General features: G+C 34.7%; 1 protein-coding gene across 2 annotated transcripts in view; it reads left to right on the top strand.

The window, feature by feature from the left end:
- Nucleotides 1-22,282, top strand: part of WDR27 (WD repeat domain 27) — a 91,271-nt gene that overhangs the window by 16,807 nt on the left and 52,182 nt on the right. The window contains exons 15-23 of one of the 2 annotated variants that reach the window (XM_071431191.1): nt 695-798; nt 1,925-2,014; nt 3,023-3,058; nt 4,900-5,021; nt 5,583-5,716; nt 8,123-8,220; nt 8,528-8,649; nt 12,062-12,159; nt 21,475-21,577. In XM_071431191.1, the coding sequence (XP_071287292.1) occupies nt 695-798; nt 1,925-2,014; nt 3,023-3,058; nt 4,900-5,021; nt 5,583-5,716; nt 8,123-8,220; nt 8,528-8,649; nt 12,062-12,159; nt 21,475-21,577 (907 nt within the window). The remainder of the gene's footprint in view (nt 1-694; nt 799-1,924; nt 2,015-3,022; nt 3,059-4,899; nt 5,022-5,582; nt 5,717-8,122; nt 8,221-8,527; nt 8,650-12,061; nt 12,160-21,474; nt 21,578-22,282) is intronic. The other variant, XM_071431200.1, reaches the window with a different exon arrangement.

The following is a 22,282-nucleotide window of genomic DNA, read 5'->3' as shown; positions in this document are numbered from 1 at the left end:
TGGAATCTTTATCACTGGTCAAAAAGAACAAACGTTTTTCTAAAGCTGACATTTTCATGTTAATTTGTATGGAATGTTAAATGGGGATATTGCACACATTTTTTCTCTTTACTCCTATATAGTTTTTCCTTTAAGTAATACAAACATGAAAGTAAAGAATTATTGATGCCATAATTTTTCTCATTTAAAAAGAGATGTTAAAGTGTTAAGAAACCCACTTAATAGCTCAAGACTAAGTTTTTGTAAACCTTGCACACATAGGAAGCCTTTACATGAGTACTTCAGATAATTTCAACTTTGTTTTAGCACTGTTTTATATAGGTTAAGCTACTTAGTATTTTAAGTTGTGTGTGGGTTTTTTATTTAAATTGCCTTTTTTTTTAGCTAATATTGCATTTTTCCACAAGGTCTTTGTGAACAAGGTAGACTTGACATTCTTTAAATACTTTTGTGACTTAAGAAATTCTTTTTTTGCCGGACACTGTTAATTCTTGATCTTGTGAATTCATACCTCTTACTGGTAGGAGTAGTTTAAATATAATAATTTAAAATTAATTTGGCTCCAATATTGGATTTGACATATTTTTTTCCAGCAAATATTTATATAAAGTTGTTTAGAATAATTCCCAAAGCACATTAATTTCATAGCTGAAATGAAGATGTACTAATTTCTTTCTTTTTTCCTTCTTTGAAGTAAAAATAAAGAATATCCATTGGAAAGTTATCCTCCAATCAAATATGAGAAAGAGATATCTGTTACTTGTAAACCAACCCCAATTTTTTCTGTTCAATATTCTGGTAAGTACAGGCTGTATGAAAAGTGCAGTTGTGTCAGTGTGAAGAAAGAAATTAAAAGTTTGTGTGACATAGTTTCTAGAGACTGGAGATTTAGTGTGGATAAATTCACAGAAAAGTTTCTGGCAATACCACATACTGTTTGATCATAATTTTTTATCTTGCAAAACCATGCAAGCTGTTGCTACATATGCAACAGGATTCTATTTCTGATTTTATGTCTTATTTCCTTTTAAATTTATTCTTTGACTTTCCCACTACTACTTGAAAATTAAGAGTTCTTTCACTAAGGAATTTATTTTCTAGCACATTTACTTAGTTTCATTAGGGTGTATAAAATACTGAAGTTCTGTTTCAAAACACTCATATTTCTTATATAAATATTATTCAGTTATTGTAAATTGAAATATTAAAAAAGGAATTCTCCTATGTGACCCAAAGAGAGGGATTTTTCTTAACTGTTTTGGATAAATGACTCTTGCAATAGGTTTAGTCTGTTCGAATGTAAATATGATTAAGCAGAAAGCACTTCCTAGGTTTGCAATCAAGCATTCTACCACATATATAATTATGTCAATATACACCATGCAAGGCAAAATATTTTCAAAGTATTTAAAAACTTAAATAACTGTAAGTGTTTTGAAGACAAGAACAACTTTAATCCTCGGGAAATAAAAGCAATTAGATGCAATCAGTGACTTTGCTAAAATATATTCCATCTCTGTTCCCTAGAGAGTTTTGCTATTATGTTGTAAGTATAAATCTTCTTTTAGTTTGAGGAAGAAACATCTTTCTCTCTTTTTCTCTTTGTCTCTCCCACACCCATGCATGCACACACAGGCTTAACTAACCCTAGTAAAGCAAAAAATTCAGATTTTACTTTTTTGAGTTAAAAAATTATGTTATTTAGAGAATATGTCTGGACCAGAAGTGAATTTGCCTACAAAATCCTACCAAATTCTGCAACACTGATTGGCGATGTTCATAAAAAGTTAGTGTTAAACATATTAAATGAATATCTGGGTTTTGTTTTGTTGTAGTGACATACATGATTTTTATGATTAAAAGAAGTAGCATATTAGCTTCTTATTGCTTTCAGATGTAAATTATTAAATGCTCTTCTTTGTAGGGGATGGAGAGCTGCTGGCTTGTGGCCAGGCTGACAAAACTGTGCTGATATTCAATTCCAATCTCATTGATGTGCATAATATTTTTTCAGGTAAGTTTATGAATTATATTATAAAAGATATGAGTTGAGTTGATGGTTGAGTTCAATGTAAAATGGCATGGATTCCACTTACATCACCCTGATATCAAGAGAGAGGAAATATTGATGATTCAAGATGTAAAATTTATTTCTCTGATTGCTTAATTTGTCCTAGAATTAAAGTGACTACCAGGTGTTCACATTTCTCAATTTTTTGTGGGGTAAGAAGAAATCTATGATGATATATACTGAAATCTTCATAATGATATATAATATGTATTACAGTAATTAAAGGGAAAAAATAAAGGCAATATATTGCAACAATAATGCATGTGTATATTGTAGCAGTGTGTTCTGATAGTTTATTAGCCAAAAATTGACTGTGATGACTTGGCAAAAGATGTGTTTGCTTTGCAACTCCAGACTTCTAGAGAATAACCATTTAAACAAAAAGGGACTATTCCTAAGAGGAAATCCAAAATTACAAAAGTGTATGCATGTGTAAACATGTATGCTTTTAAATGAGTCTTCAACACCAGATTATGTCTAAATTTCTACAGGAACAATCTGTTAAATTTTTAATAACTGTAAATGTTATGGCTTTAAATCGATCCTGCTGCATGAATTTTCTGTGAAATCTCATAATGGAAAATAAATGTTTTTTAGTATTTGGCCCTAACAAGTATTAAAACCAGACATCTTAAAGATAATTTAGAGAATTATTTCTCAGCAAATAACTCTGAAAACTGATTTGTGGAAACAGTTTTTCTTTTTGAGTAATTTTCATTATATTTAGTGTAAGAGGTGACATTAAGGAGGCAACATTACTGATATCATCCTTCTTGTGTGAGGAAATCGATGAAAATGTGCCTTGTGGACAAAGTCTCTTTTTTCTACAATAGGAAGTTCTTAAGTTTTTCACTGACTTCCTTCATTGATGCTTTTAATAATTTATGTCTTTTTTTTTAATAATGCACAAGTCTGAAAAGCAATGTAAACCATATTCTAACATGTATGTAGTTCTTTCCAAAAGCAACATAAATGTTGAACTCCCAGGTAAAGTAATGCATGGGATTAGGAACCACAAACCATTAGTTGCCTGCTTGTTTCATTCACATCATTTTTCTGTGTTGTTCAGATTACCATGCAGTCACTTGTTTACTTTCTACTTTTGATGTTCTTGTTTTAGTACTGTCATATGTGATAACCATGAGGCATTATTGTCACTTAGAGCTGCAATCAATGGCAATGTAAAATTTTCTTTTTTTTTCAAGAAATGGAAATTGTATCTATTCTGCTAAAAAATTTCAGTTTCAAGGCAGCATTAACATTTGAATATTGCTGCTTATCAAAAGTCATGGCTCTGTAAAGCAGCATCAGAGGAATGGTATAACAGCAGTTTTGCTGTTAGCCTGATTTATTCAGCCTTGTTCCCTGAAGGGTTGAGTTACAGTTTTAAGCAGTTCTGCATTCTTCTTCAGTGGTGACTCTTCAGGTGTCTGTGTCCTGTAGTGAAGTGCAGGTGATGTTGAACAGCTGTATAGAGTTACAGCCAGCATGGCCTTTCTGAATAAGTCTCTTTACAAAACCAGCTGCTATTCTTCTCAATGTGCTCTAGTGCTGGGGAGCCCTGAGTAATGCCTGTTTTGAATTTTACTGGGCTCTTTCAAGCCAGCTGGCATCTCCTTCACTGTGCTTTGGGACTCTGGGGCCTGGAGAGCAGAGATTCTTGAGCTTTTTGCGTGGCTCTTCCAATTTTCCAAACCTCAGATTTTCCTAACGTTTCTCAGGTTCCTTACTACTTTGGTGAAGAGTTTTGTATTCTGTTGTGGTTTTCTTTTTTTGTTTGTTTGTTTGATTGGTGTTGTGTGTTGTTTTTTTTTCTTTAATGCAGATTATTCAAGGCTTCCAAATATTTTTAGGAAATGAAAGCCTTTAAATAAACCTTTCTGTTGTGAACAAAATAAGAATAATACTTATATGTGTATTTGTGCAGTGCCTGTGCAATTTTCTGGTGAAAATTCTACAGCTGTTTGGTAACTGGGAATTAAAGTACCTCTTTTATAAGAATTTTTGTAGACATATGTCTACAAAATGAAATATCTCAATTGCTGCGATATATTTAATAGCTTCCTGTAATTTAAAGCAAGCTATTTTTTAATATGAAACTTTCATTGAGTAAAGATAAAATATGCACAAGAGGGCAGCATAAGAACTTTGAATGTTTTAAGACTAGATGAAATTCATTAGACTTCATCTGACAAATTGCAGTAACATGCATCAAAGTCTGTAAAACTTGATTGGCATGTTCTTTTTTGATCTTTTTTATCAGCTTCAACATAATGTTGGATCAAATTAATAATTTTACCTTTTGACTATTGTTTCTGGCTTTTAAAGTTCTTTCTTTGTAAGTTTCTGATCTTGTTTTTAACAAGCCATTGAAGTGGCATGCTTATTTTATTTATATGCCAAAAATAGCTAGCTCAGTAATAAAAGGTTAATAAAAAACCCCAAAATATTTCAACCCTTTTTGATGTCTTAAGGGGTTTCCAGACTATGTTTAATATAAAATTTCATTATAATATAATACTCAGATTTTTTTTCCAATACTGAATCTTTGCCTATATTTAATTTCAAGGATATTTCTTGAAAGTGCTCTTCCAATAACTTTGAAAAATTAGAGTCGGAATTATCTTTGTCTGTTCATTAGTGAGAGACATTTTCCTGCGTTTTTTGGTGGAAGAAAATTTCAATAGCTGGTTTACTGTTACCAGTTTTAATCCAACCATTTGAAACCTGTACTTAGAATGTATTTTAATGTTGTGCATAATTATATTAAAATACTACAAGTAACTCTAGAGAAATTTATTAATGCAAGACATTATTATTTTTATTAGGTCATGATGGTGCAGTTAACTCTGTTGGCTGGAGTCATGACAGGAAGTGGTTAGTTTCTGCATCAGAAGACAGAACTTTAAGGGTCTGGTCAATCTGCAATAAGGAACCTGCCCTAATTCTGGTAATTGGAATCTACCACTCATTTGGACACAGAGAACACTGTTTTGCACTTTTATCTACTTCTGTTTTAAAAGCTTTGTAGAAAGAACCAATTTCTAGAGCTACTGAGTGGTGACTCCCACTGATATAATGATCTGGGTGATCTCCATTGACTCCAAATTAGGTTTTTCTCATGATAATTTAGGAACAGAAAAAATCAACCTTGTTAAAAAAAATCCCAGTGGACACGTCTGGAAGTTTTGGTTTTAATGTCTGGTCTGTATGTAGTATTTTCATTGGCTCAGCTTTACTTGACTTTAGTCCATTCCCAAATTCAAAAAGAAGTTCAGAGTATGAAGCTAGATTGTATTAGATTCAATTGACTACAGATATACTGCCAGCTAATTTAATTAAATCTTCTTTTTTCAGAGTAATAGATGTCAAAAATAAGAAGGGCCACTATGTAGAGTTTAACCTCCTGGCCTATGATCAGGATGACAGGGAGGTTCTGTCTTAATATCAGGAATCTCAAACAAAAAATATGTATTTGACTCCATTCTTAACAAATTCCTTTATGTTTCAGGGTAAAGAGAAGTTCCATAAGACTGTACGCTTTGCACAGTTTTATTTTATAGATTCATTTATATTGCTGTGTTGTGGAGCTGAATTTCATCTCTTAAGTTTCCATCTAGACACAACCAAGGATGACCTAAAACGGTGAGTTCATTAACAGACCAGTGAAGTTCTTGTAATGTTTGATCTGCAATTTTGTGTGTGGTGAGGTGAGGAGAGCTGAGGGGGAAAAACTATTACAGAAGATAAAAAGCTGAACAAATAGTAAAAGCTACTTCCAAAATATCTTAGTTTTGAATGGAAGAACAAAAAGAATTAGGGCTGCAACACTGAAGTCTTAGTTGATATTGTGAATGGTATGTTTTGTCTGTTGATGGTATTAGTCAGTATTGGACTGCATCCTTAGATGGGAAAAGCTGGTCTGTTTTCTTCTTCTATTTCCTTTGTAGTTTTGCTGCTGCACAGAAAAATGTACTAAGCACAAGCTTAAATATGTTTAGGAATAGGAGTGCTTTTCTGGATTGAGGCATGAACCTGGTATGTGGAACTTCACTGAAATGTTAAATGGTCATACAGAATTATGTAATAGTTTTCTTCCATAATCTGCTTACCTAGTTTGTTTTACTTGTTAATTCTTAGTTTATGGGGATATTAATAAACCACTAAAAAGGTAACCCAAATTGTTACATAAACTTCAATTTCTAAGAGACGAGAACGAATGTACAGTGTCCAGCTCAGTGTGTCCACAATACCTGCCTGAATTTTAAATGAGTTGCACTTTGAATTGAAGATATACAGGACATGTAGCAAATGCATTGTGTCAAAAAAATTTTCTTAAACATGATAAAATTCTGGGTTTTTTTTTTAATAATGGGTACTTTTCTATATCCCCCTCCCTCTGTTACTTTGGTTCAGTTTTCTCATAACTTGTATTTTATGAATCTCAGTTTACTCTTGGTTGATTTGCTTTTTATGTGAAATTCTACCCATGTCATGCCCTGTGAGGTATTTATCTGTGTAGTAGTCTGCAGTGTAGAAGAAAGGTATTTCAGCCAATTCAAACAATTGTTGCAAAAAACTTGCATTTGGGAAAATCTTAACTGTTTTAATCAGCTTCTTTCAGCATGGTAAATTGGACCAGAGGAAACTTCATACTGCCTTTATTAGATTGTACCTATTTTATCAGTCAGCTTATTTAAAGTTAGCTTGGGTAGATTTACCGAAAAATAGAAATAAATCATTTGCTCTTGAAGTCTAGTACAGTTTATTTTTTAGTTTATTTAAAAAAAGTACTTGTGGAAACTACAAAAGATTCTTGGATTAAATTGCAAAACACTGTATATTATCTTCTGCTTCACCATCACTACTAAAGTGGTTCTGATGTCCATCTGAAAAGATCAGCAGATCATTGTTAGAGAATAACAATGAAAGGCAAAAACCAAGTCACTAAGCATTTTTCTTTTGAACAGATCTGGCTGACAACCATATTGCTTTTGTCAAATGATCTCAGTTTTGCAAACTTCTAGCATTGTTGGAAAGAAACAGTAATGATTCCTACAGCACGTCATGCATGGACTTTTGCACTTTCATTAGACAGACGTGCTAAAATGCAAGTATGATATTAACTGGTACACAGGAGTTACTTTAACACTGTGCAGACAGTGTCCAGCAATGGGAAAACCCTGGTGTGTTATCAATGCTATTTTGATCTCAAGTGCAAAACACAGCACCAAACAAGCCACTATGAAGAAAATTAACTCCATCCCAACCAGACCCAGTACAGTTGTTATTGACTCTGTATTCTTTCGGTGACTTCTATGAAAATCACACTCTTCTTGCCCCACATATCCATAGCCATGGAGTTCTGTTTTCTTTTTACTATAAGAATAGATCCATGTTGCCTATGTGGATATATTTCTGTAAACAGAAAGCTCTAATTATTTTGAATTACAACACAGTTTTGTGTTGTCTAATAAAAAAGTCTGAAGCCATTTTAGAGGTTTTGGCATGTTTGCCACCTCTGCATGGAGCTGGCAGGTAACCCACAGGACCCTAAAAAGTTTTGTGTTTATTGGGAAGCAAAATTTCTTTGGTGCTGTGTGATCAGTCCCTTATTCTCCTCCCATCTAAATGGAAATTATTGTTTCTTCACTGTTTTCATTCTTTTCTCACTGTTTTCTCCTCATTTTCTTCCTGATTGCCCTATCATCAGCACATTAAATGCTACACTGAAACCAGTGGCATATCTGCTTTCTGAACATAGGTACTTCACAGACTTTAATCTCTTCAATATTTTCAGTATACATACAGGATTATTTTAGTGTTTCATGTTGATGGAAAATCAGTCTTCTGTATATGGATATCATGGATTGTTTTTCATCTAAATGAGTTTGGTTACTAAGTTTTTAACAGGGTTCAACAAAAAGGCAAAAGATCTGTCACTTTAATTTTTAATAATGAAAGAAAGCATTTTGATTTGTGGTTCCAGTGGGTGTTAACAAATCATAACTAATTTCATTAACACAAGCATTGATTTGATATTTTTTGCAGATACAAACAGAGGAGTGTTTGCAAATTGGTACAGAAATTTCCCATGACTTCAGCAATGGAGATTACCAGCCTTTCAGCAGTAAATGAGTTCTATTCTTGTATCCTTTGTATTTCTTATTTTCTTTGTAGTTCTTTGGACTTAATGACATGGACATCAGCTAAAGTAAGTAGCATTTGATGAATTACCACTCCTTTTCTATTGGAATAAAAAACTTGTAATTTTTTGTGATGTTGAACTTCATCCTTAGACATAAATTTTTAGTGCTGTAAGATTTTTGGTGCTGCACATAGAGCAATAAATACAACAGAGTTTATATATATGCTTATTTATCTGTATTTTTAATCTGTTTATATGCTTTTTTTCCCCTTTGGATAAGTTTAACTTTAACACAGAGAACTGAACAGATATTGTACTTACAGCTGGCAGCAACCGAGCGTTGGAAGTTTTTGACCTCAATGCAGGCTGCAGCACAGCAGTGATACAGGAAGCTCATGTTAGATCAGTCCATCAGATCTGCCAAAATAAGGTATATTCTTTATTGAATTTTATTTCTAATACCACTACAACATCATCAACAAAGAAATCAGAGGCTAAAAGTAGAATTGGTAGTAATCAGTAAGTTTTTATATGTTGGGGAGGATGGGCAAGAACATGAGTCTGTGTGATAGGTCCGTACAGATTTCGTTTGTTCTCTAGTGTAAAGAAGGGAGCAGTGAGACTGATTGAGTCATCTTGCTATTAGAGAAGTGTTTATTATCTTTTGCCTTACTTGTGCTAAACTGTATTACTGTAGTCCAACGGGAATTTTTCCTTATGTAAGTGTTCTCTTCTGAAGCTCAATCTGACACCGTGTGATTTATTTTGAAACTTTGGAAACAGCAATAAAAAAAAGTTCTCAGTACTACAATAGAATAGATGACTTAAACCCCCTCATCCTTGCTCTTCCTTTTTTTCCTTGAAGACTGATTTGAGTGTTTGTAGTTTTTATGGTAGCATATGTTCTGGAATGCCTGCTGTGTTAGGTCTGGTTGAATGTGGTGCTTCATTCCCAGTTGGAAAGTCCTTGCTTCTGTGGGTTTAAAACAATCCTTGTTATTACTGTTGTAGAACTCTTTGTGGGTTTTCCTTATAGATGTGATCTGGTAAAACACTTAAAATTGTGCTAACTATTTCAGTACTGTTTGTAACACATATAGGCTTAAAGTTCTGGCTTTTCTTTTTGCTGGGTCAGCTTAGTGCCTTCAGGTTATTTAATCAAGAAAAACTCTAAAGCTGTGGGCAAGTACTCACTTGGGAGAAAAAACTAGATGTATGTGGTAGAGCAAAGAAAACTGAATATTTTGGGGGACATTTTTACATCAAAGTTCTCTATTTTTTTCAGTTATATAAAACTAGTACTTAAGATAAGTCAATAGGAAAATTACACATCAACTATTTTATTACATCGGGTAGTTTAAAACTATTAGAGCAAATTAGATTTATAAAAATGTGCAGAATGCTGTGTGCAAACTACATCATGTATGTATGTATGAAGTATGAAACACACTGGAATCTAAGGTTCTCTAGTGATGAGACACGGTTCAATGGAAACAAACCTGTGGAGAGAAACAGTTCATTCTGAAAATCCAGTGCCTACACCCCAAAATTTATGAAGGCTTTCCTTTGGATTATTCCTAGTCTCATTGTGTGGACTACATACTCATTTGTGATTGCAGTATACATATTCTTGAAGTGCATTTTCTTCTTTAGATTCATGCAAATCAGTTCTCATGTTCCAAGACTCTTTTGTGATTCCACTTGGATAATCGTTAAGTGGGCATAATAATAAAATTTACTCTTTAAATTAATAAAAAAGCAAATCTATTTTGAGGTTGTGGTAGATTATCGGGAAAGTATGTTCCAATTATATGTTGGAGAAACCTGTTAGCAAATTATAAAATGCATAGGATTTCCTGGAAGCCTAGATGATCAGCATGATGTTCTCTGATATTTGATTTTAGACAAAAACAGCTGAAGCAAGTATATATAATTTGCCTTGTAATGACTTTGATTTTAAATTTTTCTTTTGATCTGTTCTAGAGATTGATCTCAGCCTTAAATATTTTGATTAAGATTATCATAACAGTCAATTGCTTTTTATACTGAATTTTAAGAGACATAGTAAGATGAATTGAATGACATATCAAAATCATCTTCCTGTCTTAGAGTTTAGAACATATGAGATATCAAAATAGATGCCAATTTGAGATCAGATCACAAAGATTCAGAGCTTTAGTGTTAATAATGCCTTTGTAATGGTGCAAAACACATTCTTTGAACAGAAAACTGTCATTGTGAGCCACAAATATTTGGATGGTATTGTGTTCTGCTAGCACAGTTATAGAGTACACTAATTTTCACAGAAAGAGCAAAATTTTCAATTTTCTGTTCAGACCCTTTTGTATCAAAATTCATTGGTCCATTAGTTGGGAAGTCTACTTGATGTGAAGAGTGAAAAATGTAATGGGTAACTCTGAAGTTTCAGTCAGATAACTTTTTCCTAACCATAGTTACAATGTTGGCAAAAGTATAAGATCACTAGAAGGTACAGAGTGCTTTCTTATATATCTATTGATACATGCCTTTAGCTTAACTTTAGTTTTTCTCTATATTCTGTAGTAAAGGAGTAATGCACAAAGTAAATGTGTATGTGTCTGTAGAACTTCTTGTTTTGGATTCTTGTGACCAGTGCTGGCTGAATCAAGGGGTGGTGAGCAAATATTTCAAAGGCACAAAAAAGGGTGCTCAGTAACTTTTAATGAATACTGTCCTTTGGACTACTACTGTCTTTGTCTTTTGCTTTACTCTTTTTTTTTAGTTATACAGAGCAAATGTGAGACTGTGTAGACTTTGTTGGGAAATGTGTTGCACAGTACATTTTAATTCATCTCTTAGAGCAAGCTATGCACCAGCTTTCATAATGAATAGGAGATTCCTGGCAGGCAAATACTGATTGCAGGAAATTACCTTGAGGTTTCTGTGATGTATTCAGCCAAATCAAGAAAGTGAATGGTTAGGAAAGGAAAGAAAGTGTTTTAACTGTTTCAATCTGGTTCCCTGGAGAAAGAAGTCTTTAGCCAGCAAAAAGGCTGGGATTTGCCAATGTGAATGTTAAAATATCAGAGGTTTAAAACTGGATTTAATTATTTAAAAGTATGAAGCCAAAATTAGTCTTGTGATGAATGATTGCAATTGCTACTGAAGTCAATGGAATTGGACACTTAGCTCAGGGCTAACAATGTCTTATAATTAATTGTTGAAGTAACCTTTGCTCCCTCCCTTTCACTGCCCTTGTTTTCATCCCAAAACATCCTGTAATGTCTTGTGCAATCACAAAAAGATCTTCCCCTGCTTCACATAATGGATCCCATACCCTGATTTTAGCAATCCCCATCAGTCTGTGAGATGCCCCAGATAACCTGTCTCACTGACTGTCCTGGTGGGTGTCACCCCTGGACCAAAGGGCTCATGGCTGTCCTGGGACAGCACTGGGAGGAGCCAAGGCCGTGCTCCATTTCTCTGACTGGGTTATGGGACTTCCTCTACATGCTCTTTGCATGCTCTTCCTCTTTGCTCCTTTGCATGTGTACAGACAAGCTTTTTTTCACATAATCTAACAAATATTTACTGTTTGTTTCTTAGATGGACTAAATTATCCACTGAAAGGGTGGTTGGTCACTGGACTGGATTCCCCGGGGAAGTGGTCCCAACACTAAAGCTTTTCAGAGTTCAAGGAGCATCTGGACAATGCTCTTAATCATATGGCCTAATTCTGCAAGGAGCAGGGAGTTGGACTTGATGATTCCCATGGATCTCTTCCATCTCAAGATATTCTATGATTCTATAAATAATTAATGCCATAGAGAATAGTTACCTGAAACTGATTTATTGTTTTACAGGGATCATCCTACAGCACTCAGCAACCTGAAGCTTACAACCTTTTCCTGACCACAGCTGCAGGTGATGGCATCAAACTGTGGGATTTAAGAACACTGAGGTAAGAATTAATTAGGTACCTTGGAATAAAAACCTATATCTTTATCTTGCTAAAGCTTTATCTTTATCTTTATATGCTTTATCTTTATTCAGAATTCATACTTGCTCTCATATACCAGTAGAAATTTTGATGTGGAATCTGAGCAACAGGTTAATTGAAGTTTACTAGTTTTTAGAGACCAAGCAAAGTGCTCATTCCTCAATTATAGTTAGTTATGTGGAAGCCATTGAATATTTATGATTTTTCATCTATGTTTACCCACATTTGTAGATCTAATCGTATATATATAATGGTGCCCTGAACTGAATGCTAATGGTATTTCCAAAACAGCATGCCATTACTGCTAAAATAAGTAAAATCTATGATCTATCTTTTAAAATATAAGCCAATTGCAGCAACATTTTTAAAAACCATGTATGTAGTGCTATAAGTTTGCATGACACATTACCATAAACTCAGAATTAAATGCTACACTGTTTCTAAACACCTTTCAATTTTGAGAAAGCCTTGGGACAAATTAATAGAACATCAAGGAGGGAACATTGCTCAGGAGAAGTAATACCTGGGGCAAGCTCTGTTGTGGAGGCCAAAATAATTATGTTTAAAAGAAAAGGGGATTGGGCAGGAGGATGTTTAGTCTTCGAAGAATAATTTCCTATTTGCTTTCTGTGTATGTAAACATAGCTATGGAAAGATGTCATATAATTTTTCTAGTACCGAATTTTCTATTTGGGCAATGCTTACTAAACCTTTCATTTATTTCCATCTTTCTGTGGTAAGAATACATTAAATCTATAGGGGGCATATGTGTTCTTTTCAAAATCATTGCTGTATTACCTTCACTCAATGCCAGAAAGTAATGAAACTAGAAACTGCTGGGTTGGAATATGTTACCTTCTTATGTTTTTCTAATAAGCTGCTCAAACTGTGTTGCTGAAGAGTAATGAAAAAGTAGAAAGCTTTTCACAGATCACTTATCTGTCTCTTTGTTTCTAAATACTAATATAAGTAAAGTCAGTGAAAGGTAAAATAGTTAAAGTGTAAAATCTGGGCAATCAATTAAATGAATATGTCTTGAGAAGAAGGAGCAAATTTATGTATGTTCTTGCTGTATATTTAATTTGGCTAGGTCAGTGTATTCTAGTATCCACTGTGTTCTATTAGCCAAGCTTCAAAAAAGTAGTTCAAATCCTTAATGACAGATAATTTAAGGGTGCTTGTGAGGTACTATGTATATGTGTGTGTTTGTTACACATTACACAGTGATCAGTAGTATAAACTCTTGTGGAGAAGAAATAGAAAAAAAAATAATTGTTTTTTTCTTGTTAGCAATTTTCAAGGAATAAAAGACAAACAAACCACATTTTTTAAAATGAAATTTTCTGCCATTGCTCAGACCAGAGACTGAGTCTTCTATATTTTAAAATCTGTTCCTGAGTTCTCAAAAGGAGTAAAACTGTTCAATTTTTCCTATGTGTTCACCAGGTGTTTTTCACATAAATAAATTTAAAATGTCTAGGTTTGGAAAGGTCTGTTTGAACTTGGAACAAGTCTCTGCTGAAGTGTTAGGTCTACTATAGTTACACAGACTAAACACTTTTGCTTTTTTTTTTTTTGTTCATAGGTTTTATCCAATCAAATCCAGTCCATCCCTTGCACTGTTGAGTACTTACAGGAGAGATTAGTTCCTAAACAACCTTATGGTGGGCCAGTACCTTTAATCTCTTAAAGTTGTTGATTTGTAAAGTTGGTGCATCAACAACTGTTTCCAGTCCCTCTGGAATGACCTGCCTTTGTTTTTCCTTTGGGTTTGCCAGAATAGGGTTTTTTTAGTGAAATCTTTGTCCAGTGTTCTTGCAATATAGCAAAGGTAAGTCCACCTTCTCATTTATATTGTTTGCAGGGTTGTGGATAGTAACACTAAGTCCACGATCTCCACTTTATGTTTGTTGATTTTATTCTTAATATTTTCCCTAGCTGTCCACAGTGAAAATTATTTTGCTTTTCTTTAATCTGTTTGTTGCCCTTGAGAATCTATCCATTGTTACTTTATTTAAAAATTCTGTTAAGTACAACATTTTGATTAAATAAGGGGGAAAAATACCTTCATCACAGTGCTCTTCAAAGCTGTTGTTGAAAGCATGGGAAATAATTTGCAAAATAACTGCACAATTCCCTTGGACTCTTAGAGGGTTTTTAATTCAGTTTCTTTGATGATGGTTCCTTTTCATATGACATGCATTCCTTTTCTCACAATTGACTGAGGAATCATAGCAGGATGCTCTGGTTCCTTTTTGATCTGCACAGATTAAATCTTCAAACAGGTTAACCTGGCCTACAGCTTTATAAGCTTTGGATATATGAATGTTTTTGCTTTGAGTTCTACAAAAAATTTGCTGTTCAACCTGTGTTATCAAATTACAATTTTTTTCTCAATGAAAATTCATTTAACTTTTCTTATGTTCTTGAATTTGGTGAAATTATTTAGCAAATTCAATTTTCATCATCTTTTTTGGATAAAACAGTGAATTTGTCTGTCTCTTTCACTATTGATGATCTGGAGGAATTCCAAGATTCCTTCAGAGAGTGCCAGAACGTCTCATGTGTTCCTCTGAAGGTGGTACAAGAAAAGACATTTTAACTTTCTGATGTTGTCAGCCAACCTCACACAGCCAGGTCATCTTGCCAATAAATGAGGGAATCTTGGACACTGCTAGTGGCTTTTGGATTTACTCAGACTCCTGCTCCATTTGCTTTGAAATGCATGGATTTGTAAAGTTTAATTTGAAGATTTTGAATATTTTTTATAATTCTCCTGCATTCTCCTCATTTATAACTAAAGCTAAGAAAAGCTCCAGATGATCTACAAAACAGGTTTAGGAAAAAAAAGGCAAGGAAAATAGTTTTTCTTGGAAGAAGAAAAATATGGCTACTCTTCTTCCAGGTTAGGATAATGAACTATGTGACCATATGAATACATGGTTTAGAGTAAGATAATGACCTTTGACCAACTTCCAAGATATTTTGAAGAGCAATTTCAGTCTGTATTGTCAAAAAGAATGACTACTTGGAAAAAAAGTAAAATTTCTTTCTCTTGTGTCCAAGGTGAAAGCAGTAAACACAAGAGTTAGGCTGAGATGCTGTGGAAATCTGAATGAGATGGACATTATAGTCACCAGGCTCAGGATTCCCAAAAAAAGACTCAGAAAAGCATTTAATGATCAGGAGGTGCAAAAAGTTAATACATTCTTACATTTTTGAAAGAGTTGAAGAGTTCTTTGTGATGAAACCTTGTAGACTCATTAATGTAAGACACAAGAAACTTTACCATCCTTTCTCATACTGCTGTGTGTATTGAATGTATTTTGGAGACATGGCTACTCTTACTGGGTTCAGGAATGTAGCATTGATTTATACTCAGCCATACCTGTTGTCTCCACCAATTCAATTTAATATCTCAGAAAAGTCTGGATTGGAATGACACAAGTTGCTGAGTCCTTTAAGCCACAGAGGCCAGATATATCAGAAAATTCCAATACACCAAGCCTCCTTGTCTGCCAGTCCCGCCTGTGTTTAGTGGCTATGCTCATGAACATATAGGGCAGTGAGATGTACTTTGACATCCTAGTGCTGTAAAAGCAATGCATAGAAAGAATGTAGAAACTTAGGAATTAATGAACATTCAATTCCCTTACACAGTAAACTCATAACAACAGGAAGTATCAGACTAGACTAAATACCAGCTGCTTTAATATGTTCATACATCACTTAAATTTCATATGACAGTTTTTAATTCTGCTTTACCAGTCTGAATCCTTTCAATTTCTCACTTCCTCCCACTTGTAGATTAGATAATTCTGTGCTTGAAATGTCCAGAAGAAAGGAAATTTCTTTCATTCATTCTATTAGGAGAAAACTAAAAATTCATAGAGTTGCACCCTTCACTTCATTAAATGCATTTAGAATATTGACTAAACACTTAGTAGCACTAGCTCACATTCACTAGCAAAGTTACATGAATACAGTTATCTTCATGACTGGATGATAATGAGAAAAATTGTGTGTCCAGTTTTCTGCAGCTTCTCTTGCATGGGTCATTCCAAGGAGTCCTCTTCCTCATGAGAGGTTTTAGAATGTGAAGTAGTGTAAAATTTTCTTCGCTGAGGCAGATTTCAGATCCCCTACAAAGCTTTTAGGCACTGGTGTGGACCTTCCCTGCTCATCAGTAAATTATGGCTAAAGCCATCATGCAATAAAGCTTCATCCTTCTTTGTGTCAATAATTGTGTGACCTGGCTTGACATCAGATTTTCAGATGTGTATTTAGTCAAGTAACCAGCTGCACTGTGAGGACCCTTACTGCACCAGTGGGCCTTAATTGCCCAGACCAGCCTTGGAATCCCACCCATGAACTCTGCTCCTTGCTTCAGGCTGTAGAAGTCTGTAGAAATGAGCTGGCAGAAGCCATATGAAGTTCAGCAAGGGGAAGTGCAAAGTCCTCTTGGCACCAAATGCAACCCCCAGTCACCAATATATGCTGAGGGGGCAACTAGGTGGAAAACAGCTTTGCAGAAAGGAGACCAAGATGAACATGAGCCAGAAATGTGCCCTTGAGGCAAAGAAGGCTTATGATGTCCTGGGCGGTACGAGGAGGAGTGTTGCCAGCAGGCTGTGGGAGGTGATACCTCCACTCTATTTAGCACTGCTGAAGCCACACTAGTACTATGTGAGCAGTGAGGTTGGATAAGATGACCTCCAAACTTGCCTAACAATCTCAACCATCATGTCACTTTGTGATTCTATGAAAATGGCATTTTTTCTTTACTTTCCACAGAAGAGATAGGGTATGGGAAACTTGCTGGGGTAGCTGATGTGATATTGACTAAGAGAGCAAGATGTACAATAACAGCTGTAATTGAAAATTAATTTAAAAGGCAGGAAAGGGACAATTGTGCTATGCTGCCAGATGTGCTGTGCTTAAAACCTACCCAGAAATTGTGAGAGCAGGGCAGAGTTAGTACAGCCCCATTTGGACGTCTGGGATGCTGCTATGGTAGTGTGAGGAGGTAGATGTAGTAGGTGCTAGATTACTGTTGCAGGTAATAAGACTAGCAGGGACAAGGTGTTAGGAAGAGCTCCCAACACCCAATCCACTAACACTTATGGTGGTAGGAGCTGCCTGCCTGTGACTTATACTCTGATCAGCTGAGAAATGGAAGTTCAGCTGTTGAACTATGCTGTTTGCTGCTGAAACAGCCATTTTTCTTCTCCTGAAAAAAAACCAAAAAAGGCAGTGGGTGCTTATTGGACACAGGGAAGATTTGAGGAATATTGAACCACTTGCACATACTGAATTGCCTCATCTGAATACTTAGCTGCACAATAATGCTTTGATGTATGATCCCAGAGAAAATCAGTTTCACCTTCCTTCAGCCTCTGAAAGAATCTACCAGTTGTATGAAGATAGTATTAGACATTAGGGCAAAATCTTCAAAAAGTGTTCTAATGCTATGCCACTATGTTATCATCTCTGAATAGTGTTATGATGCTGCACTGGAGGAGCTTATGATCATAAGCTCCGCTGGCAACACATTTTAGCAGAATTCCCACAGCCACAGGGAACTCATCTCATACTTTTCCCACATTTGCACTTCGAGAACTTAGAGTCAGACAGGCAGTTTGAATTTTGAGATACTTTTCAGTTTGCATCTTCACTGTGAACTAGTTGCTTGACATAATCCTAAGTAAGATACAAATATATACGTACTCAGAATTTGGTTACTTCTTGGTTTCTTCTGAACATGAGGATCCCATGGTTTGCCTTTTTTTTTTTTCCCTTCTAGCTTTTGAGTCTAGTTATCCAGATTCTGAGGGATAAAAGAGTGTCTGGAGTTCCTCCAAGTTAGGGACTGGAGGTGCATGAAAGTATAGAGGATGGGGAACACAGGGATGTGGTCCCTGCTGGATGCTATGTTGAAAACATCAGGAGCTCCTATGTGAAGGGTTTGGTGTTGGAATAATGAAATTAAACCCACATGTTCAGTACATCTAAGGTGGCTGCTACTCCTACTGTCAAGTTAGACTCACATTTTGCAGAGCCTCAGTAGATCTGCTGGTACTGAAGAGTCTGTGAACAAATATCAGAGCACTGGCACAAAGTAACAATACAAATGAAAGTGGTTTAAGAAAAAAAACAAAACACAAACTTTTGTTTGCAGTTTTCTTTTTTTAATGCATCAAGTAGAATGAAATAGACTTCTTTGTGAGAGTATTCTCTTATTTATAAGGAGACACACATTCCAGTATCTTTCTCTTCCAAAGACAGAAAAAAATAGTACTTTTTTTTCTAATATTATTCAAGTTTTTTAGCAACATAAAAAGATACATATTTTGGAATGTAGACTAAAAGATGTACAATGAAGAACATAGGGAAAATTTGGCTGTTTGCTGTCCCATGCAATTACCAGATGTTTGTCATGGTAACCCCTGAAAAGCTCTGACCAGAAAAGCATTCTTAGGAGGCTGGAGAGCATGCCAGCTGGCCACGTAAAGCCTGCAATATCCAAAATAATTTGGATCACCACCTGTTGCTACTTAAAAAAAAGATAGAAATAAAAAAAAAAAGCCTGAAAGAAGACAATCCCTAAAATATGTTAAAATCATACACATAGTATCTATCTAATAATGCTATGATTTTTCGTCCACCTTTTTCCCCATTGCTGTGATACCTGTAGATATCTGGAGTTAATAGATTGAGTAACAAATTTCTACTTAATTCTGTGGAAAGTTTAATTGGAATCAGGTTTTTTTAATTTAAATGTGTGTAGGATTTTGAGAGGTTGGGGAAGTAGGTGAACTTGTAATAGAACATATATCTTGATATAATAGAAAAGTTGAACAAGAAAACAATTAAGAAAATAGAATCCAGGGTGTTGGTTATTACTGCGGCTGCACTAGCACAAGGAAAAGGGCACTATCCTTTGACTGAGGCATTGCTTTATACTGCTATGGTATAGCAGAGAAAAGATCAGTGAAAACCTTAGAATCCTGTTAGTTCTTGCGGCTCTATTTATAGCTGAAATATTCGAGTTATTGGTCACAAATACTGAGATGTTTCTTTTTAAAGGATGTTTTTTTCAGTGTTTTATTAGGAGTCTCTTCTGTGAAGAACATCCCATTGAGGAAATGATGTTTTACAGGCCCTGACAATGAGGTCTTAAACATTTAGAAGTAGTCCTGATGACCAGTCCTCTACTTAAGGAAGAATGGTGAACCTGAAGACACCTTTGGAAGGGACAATGGATATGAATTTTGTTTATTTTTCTCATGAAGAAATTTCTTTCAGATGTTGCTGTTGTATCTCAAAAGTATAAGATTAAAGAGACTTTTTTTTCCTAAAATTCTCTATGAAAAGGCAGTCAGAAAAAAAAAAAAATCCCTGAAATTTGCAAACAGTGCAACTGGGACTTGAGGCTAAGTTTTATGAGAAGTTTACTCTACACAATGAATAATGTTGTGTGGATGCCTAACTGAGGAAGAAAATACTGAGGAGACTGAGGTAGCTAGTATTCTCCTTTGCTGTAAATAGGGAGCTTGAACAGAGGCAGGTTATTCAATAGACCACATGTGGCCATTGGTTACTGAAAGTCTCTCAATATTCTTGTGAAAAAAGGAAGTTGCAAAATGTTTCTAAATCTTAGTCACAGTAATTGGCTATCTTCATAAGTTGCTTCTCTTGAATTGTAGTGTTCTCTTAAGTTGGGTTATTTTAGCAGTTTCAGGATAGAACTTGTCTGAGGTGAAGTGTCTGGTTACTGTATGCTCAAAAGGTCTGTTAATACCAGTAGTTTTGTTATACAGAATACAGTAAAGTTCAGAGTTAGGCTCTATAAAATGAAGTATTTTCATGCATTCAAATGTGTCTCTTTTATGCTTTAAGGAGTGATAGCAATTAGATCTGTAGTATAGTACAAAGTAGTGTTTTTGTTTAAGTATGTCTCTTTCACCTGGGTGAAACCGTCTTGGCATTTAGTACATTCTTACACATACATATGTGTCTACAACAGAACAATATGGTATAAAAATTTAGAGCTTTCTGCACATAGGTTCTGTCAACTGAATTTACTTAGCTTCTGTGATTTCACTGGCCAGGAAAATGTGTATATCACAGGAGTTGGCAGGATATTTTACTATTTCAAATTTGTTCCTGGACCTAGCATACATAAAAAAAAAAAGAATATATGACATCTACATTATGGTGAAGTATGTGAATTTGTTTTGTAAAAAGGATAGGTTGACAGTATTCATAATACAGACAAAAGAGGAATATGGGTTATTATAAGTCTGTTTTAAAATGATTCCTCAAAGGTATAAAAATAAACTTCTGAAATGAGGTATGCATATGTAAATCACAGGTCTGAATGGTGTTGAAACTTGTATTAAAATATCTTTTAATATCAAGGAAAACACTAAATAATATCTTTTTAACATTAGTTTTGTGCTGACTGCAAAGTTCTTTACAACCATGTGGTGCTTTTTATGTGGATATTAATCTTCAGCTCATTAAAAACATTATTATTTGTAAATGGCCCAAGCATGCTCAGCTATTTAAAACTTACTCTACAATGCTTCTTGCAATATTAACTTGAAAAGTAAGAAATAAATTTCTTGCATTAATTTTAAATCCATCCCTACAGATAGGTAAGAAGTTATCTACAGTTATAGAACAGAGAGAGAGAGAGATAGAGAGAGAGAGATTTTTCACTTTGGAATGTTTGGATATTGTCTTTCTTGACTTACCATATACAATAAGTTAATGGAATAGAATGTAAATAGACAACAAAGGTGAAATATTCAGATTTGGGTGTAAGAAAAGCAAGCAATAATTATTTATGCCATGATTCCACATATTGCATCTTCATTTGATATAAATAACTTGAGGGAGATTTATAAATCTTCATGGAGCAGACTTTCACAACACCTTCCCCTTAGCTAACTGACAGGCATCACAGCTCCTCCTCTCTAATTAGTAATCGTGTTTCTATCCCTGTAAACTAAAAAAGGCCAAAGCATGGGATTGGTCATTGTCCTGGGGCAGTTTTGTGTGTTCATTTGATTTTTAGTCATTAATGTTCTTTCTTCAGTGTCTTCCAGTTTTGACAAAATCCTACTGCTGATATATTTAAAACTTTATTTGTGGATTTGCCGTAGTTAATTTGTAGACTAAGAAAAGCATGATACCAGGAGGATTTCATGAAAATGACAGTAAAAGATGTTATTTTTAGTTGGGGTTAATAACACTGAAACTTATCTGTAGGTGTGAACGTCGTTTTGAAGGGCACAGTAGCCGCTGCTATCCATGTGGAATTGCAGTGTCTCCCTGTGGACGCTTTATAGCCAGTGGATCAGATGACAAATACGTAAGTAGTTTTTGCTTATTTTTCCTCCTAAACTACAGGAACTACTCATTGTATCTAAAAGAGTCTTTTCAGAGGATTCTAGGATTCATCTTAACATGGATTACTGGAACCTATGATACTTCTGTATAGTCCATTAACATGTAGCAGTTACAAATGATTCATGATTATTTTGTCCGAAAAATCCCAGAGCAGCTAAATCTTAACACTCAAAGTAATTGTAAAAAGATTGTTTCTATAGGTTTCCATAATATTTGACTCTGAATTTTCATGTGCCATCAAAGACGAGGAGAATGGTGTTTCCTGTAGCACAGCTTTATGTGTTGTATATATATATCTGACCAGTAGGAAATCTGTAGCAAATACAAATTAATGTACTTAAGCTCCCAAATACAGGGTGATGAATCTTTTAGTATGGCTAGAAAGCCATGAACCAATGAACCAATCAGCTGAATAAAAAATGAGAAGTCATTCAACTGGAGTTAGTACTTTCCAGACCCTTTGTGTGTGTATTTTCTCTCCAGACAGTTTCTCTTCTGAATCAATGTCAATAAAATTTAATTATTTAATTATTTAGAGAGGAATCCTGAGTAAATGTGTATTGATACCTTTTTGAGTTTGCACCTAATTTTAACTCAGTATGCCTGCAATGTTAGCAGAACGTTTGTCTTGCTGTTTGTGAAGTGATGGAAGATTGCTAACTTGTGC

The sequence above is a fragment of the Agelaius tricolor genome, unplaced genomic scaffold (genome assembly GCF_023055355.1).
Source record: "Agelaius tricolor isolate 1412-34295 unplaced genomic scaffold, bAgeTri1.0.p SCAF_1, whole genome shotgun sequence".
NCBI lineage: Eukaryota > Metazoa > Chordata > Aves > Passeriformes > Icteridae > Agelaius > Agelaius tricolor.
The sequence above is the reverse complement of the archived record's forward strand: the minus strand, read 5'-3'. Positions and strand labels throughout refer to the sequence as shown.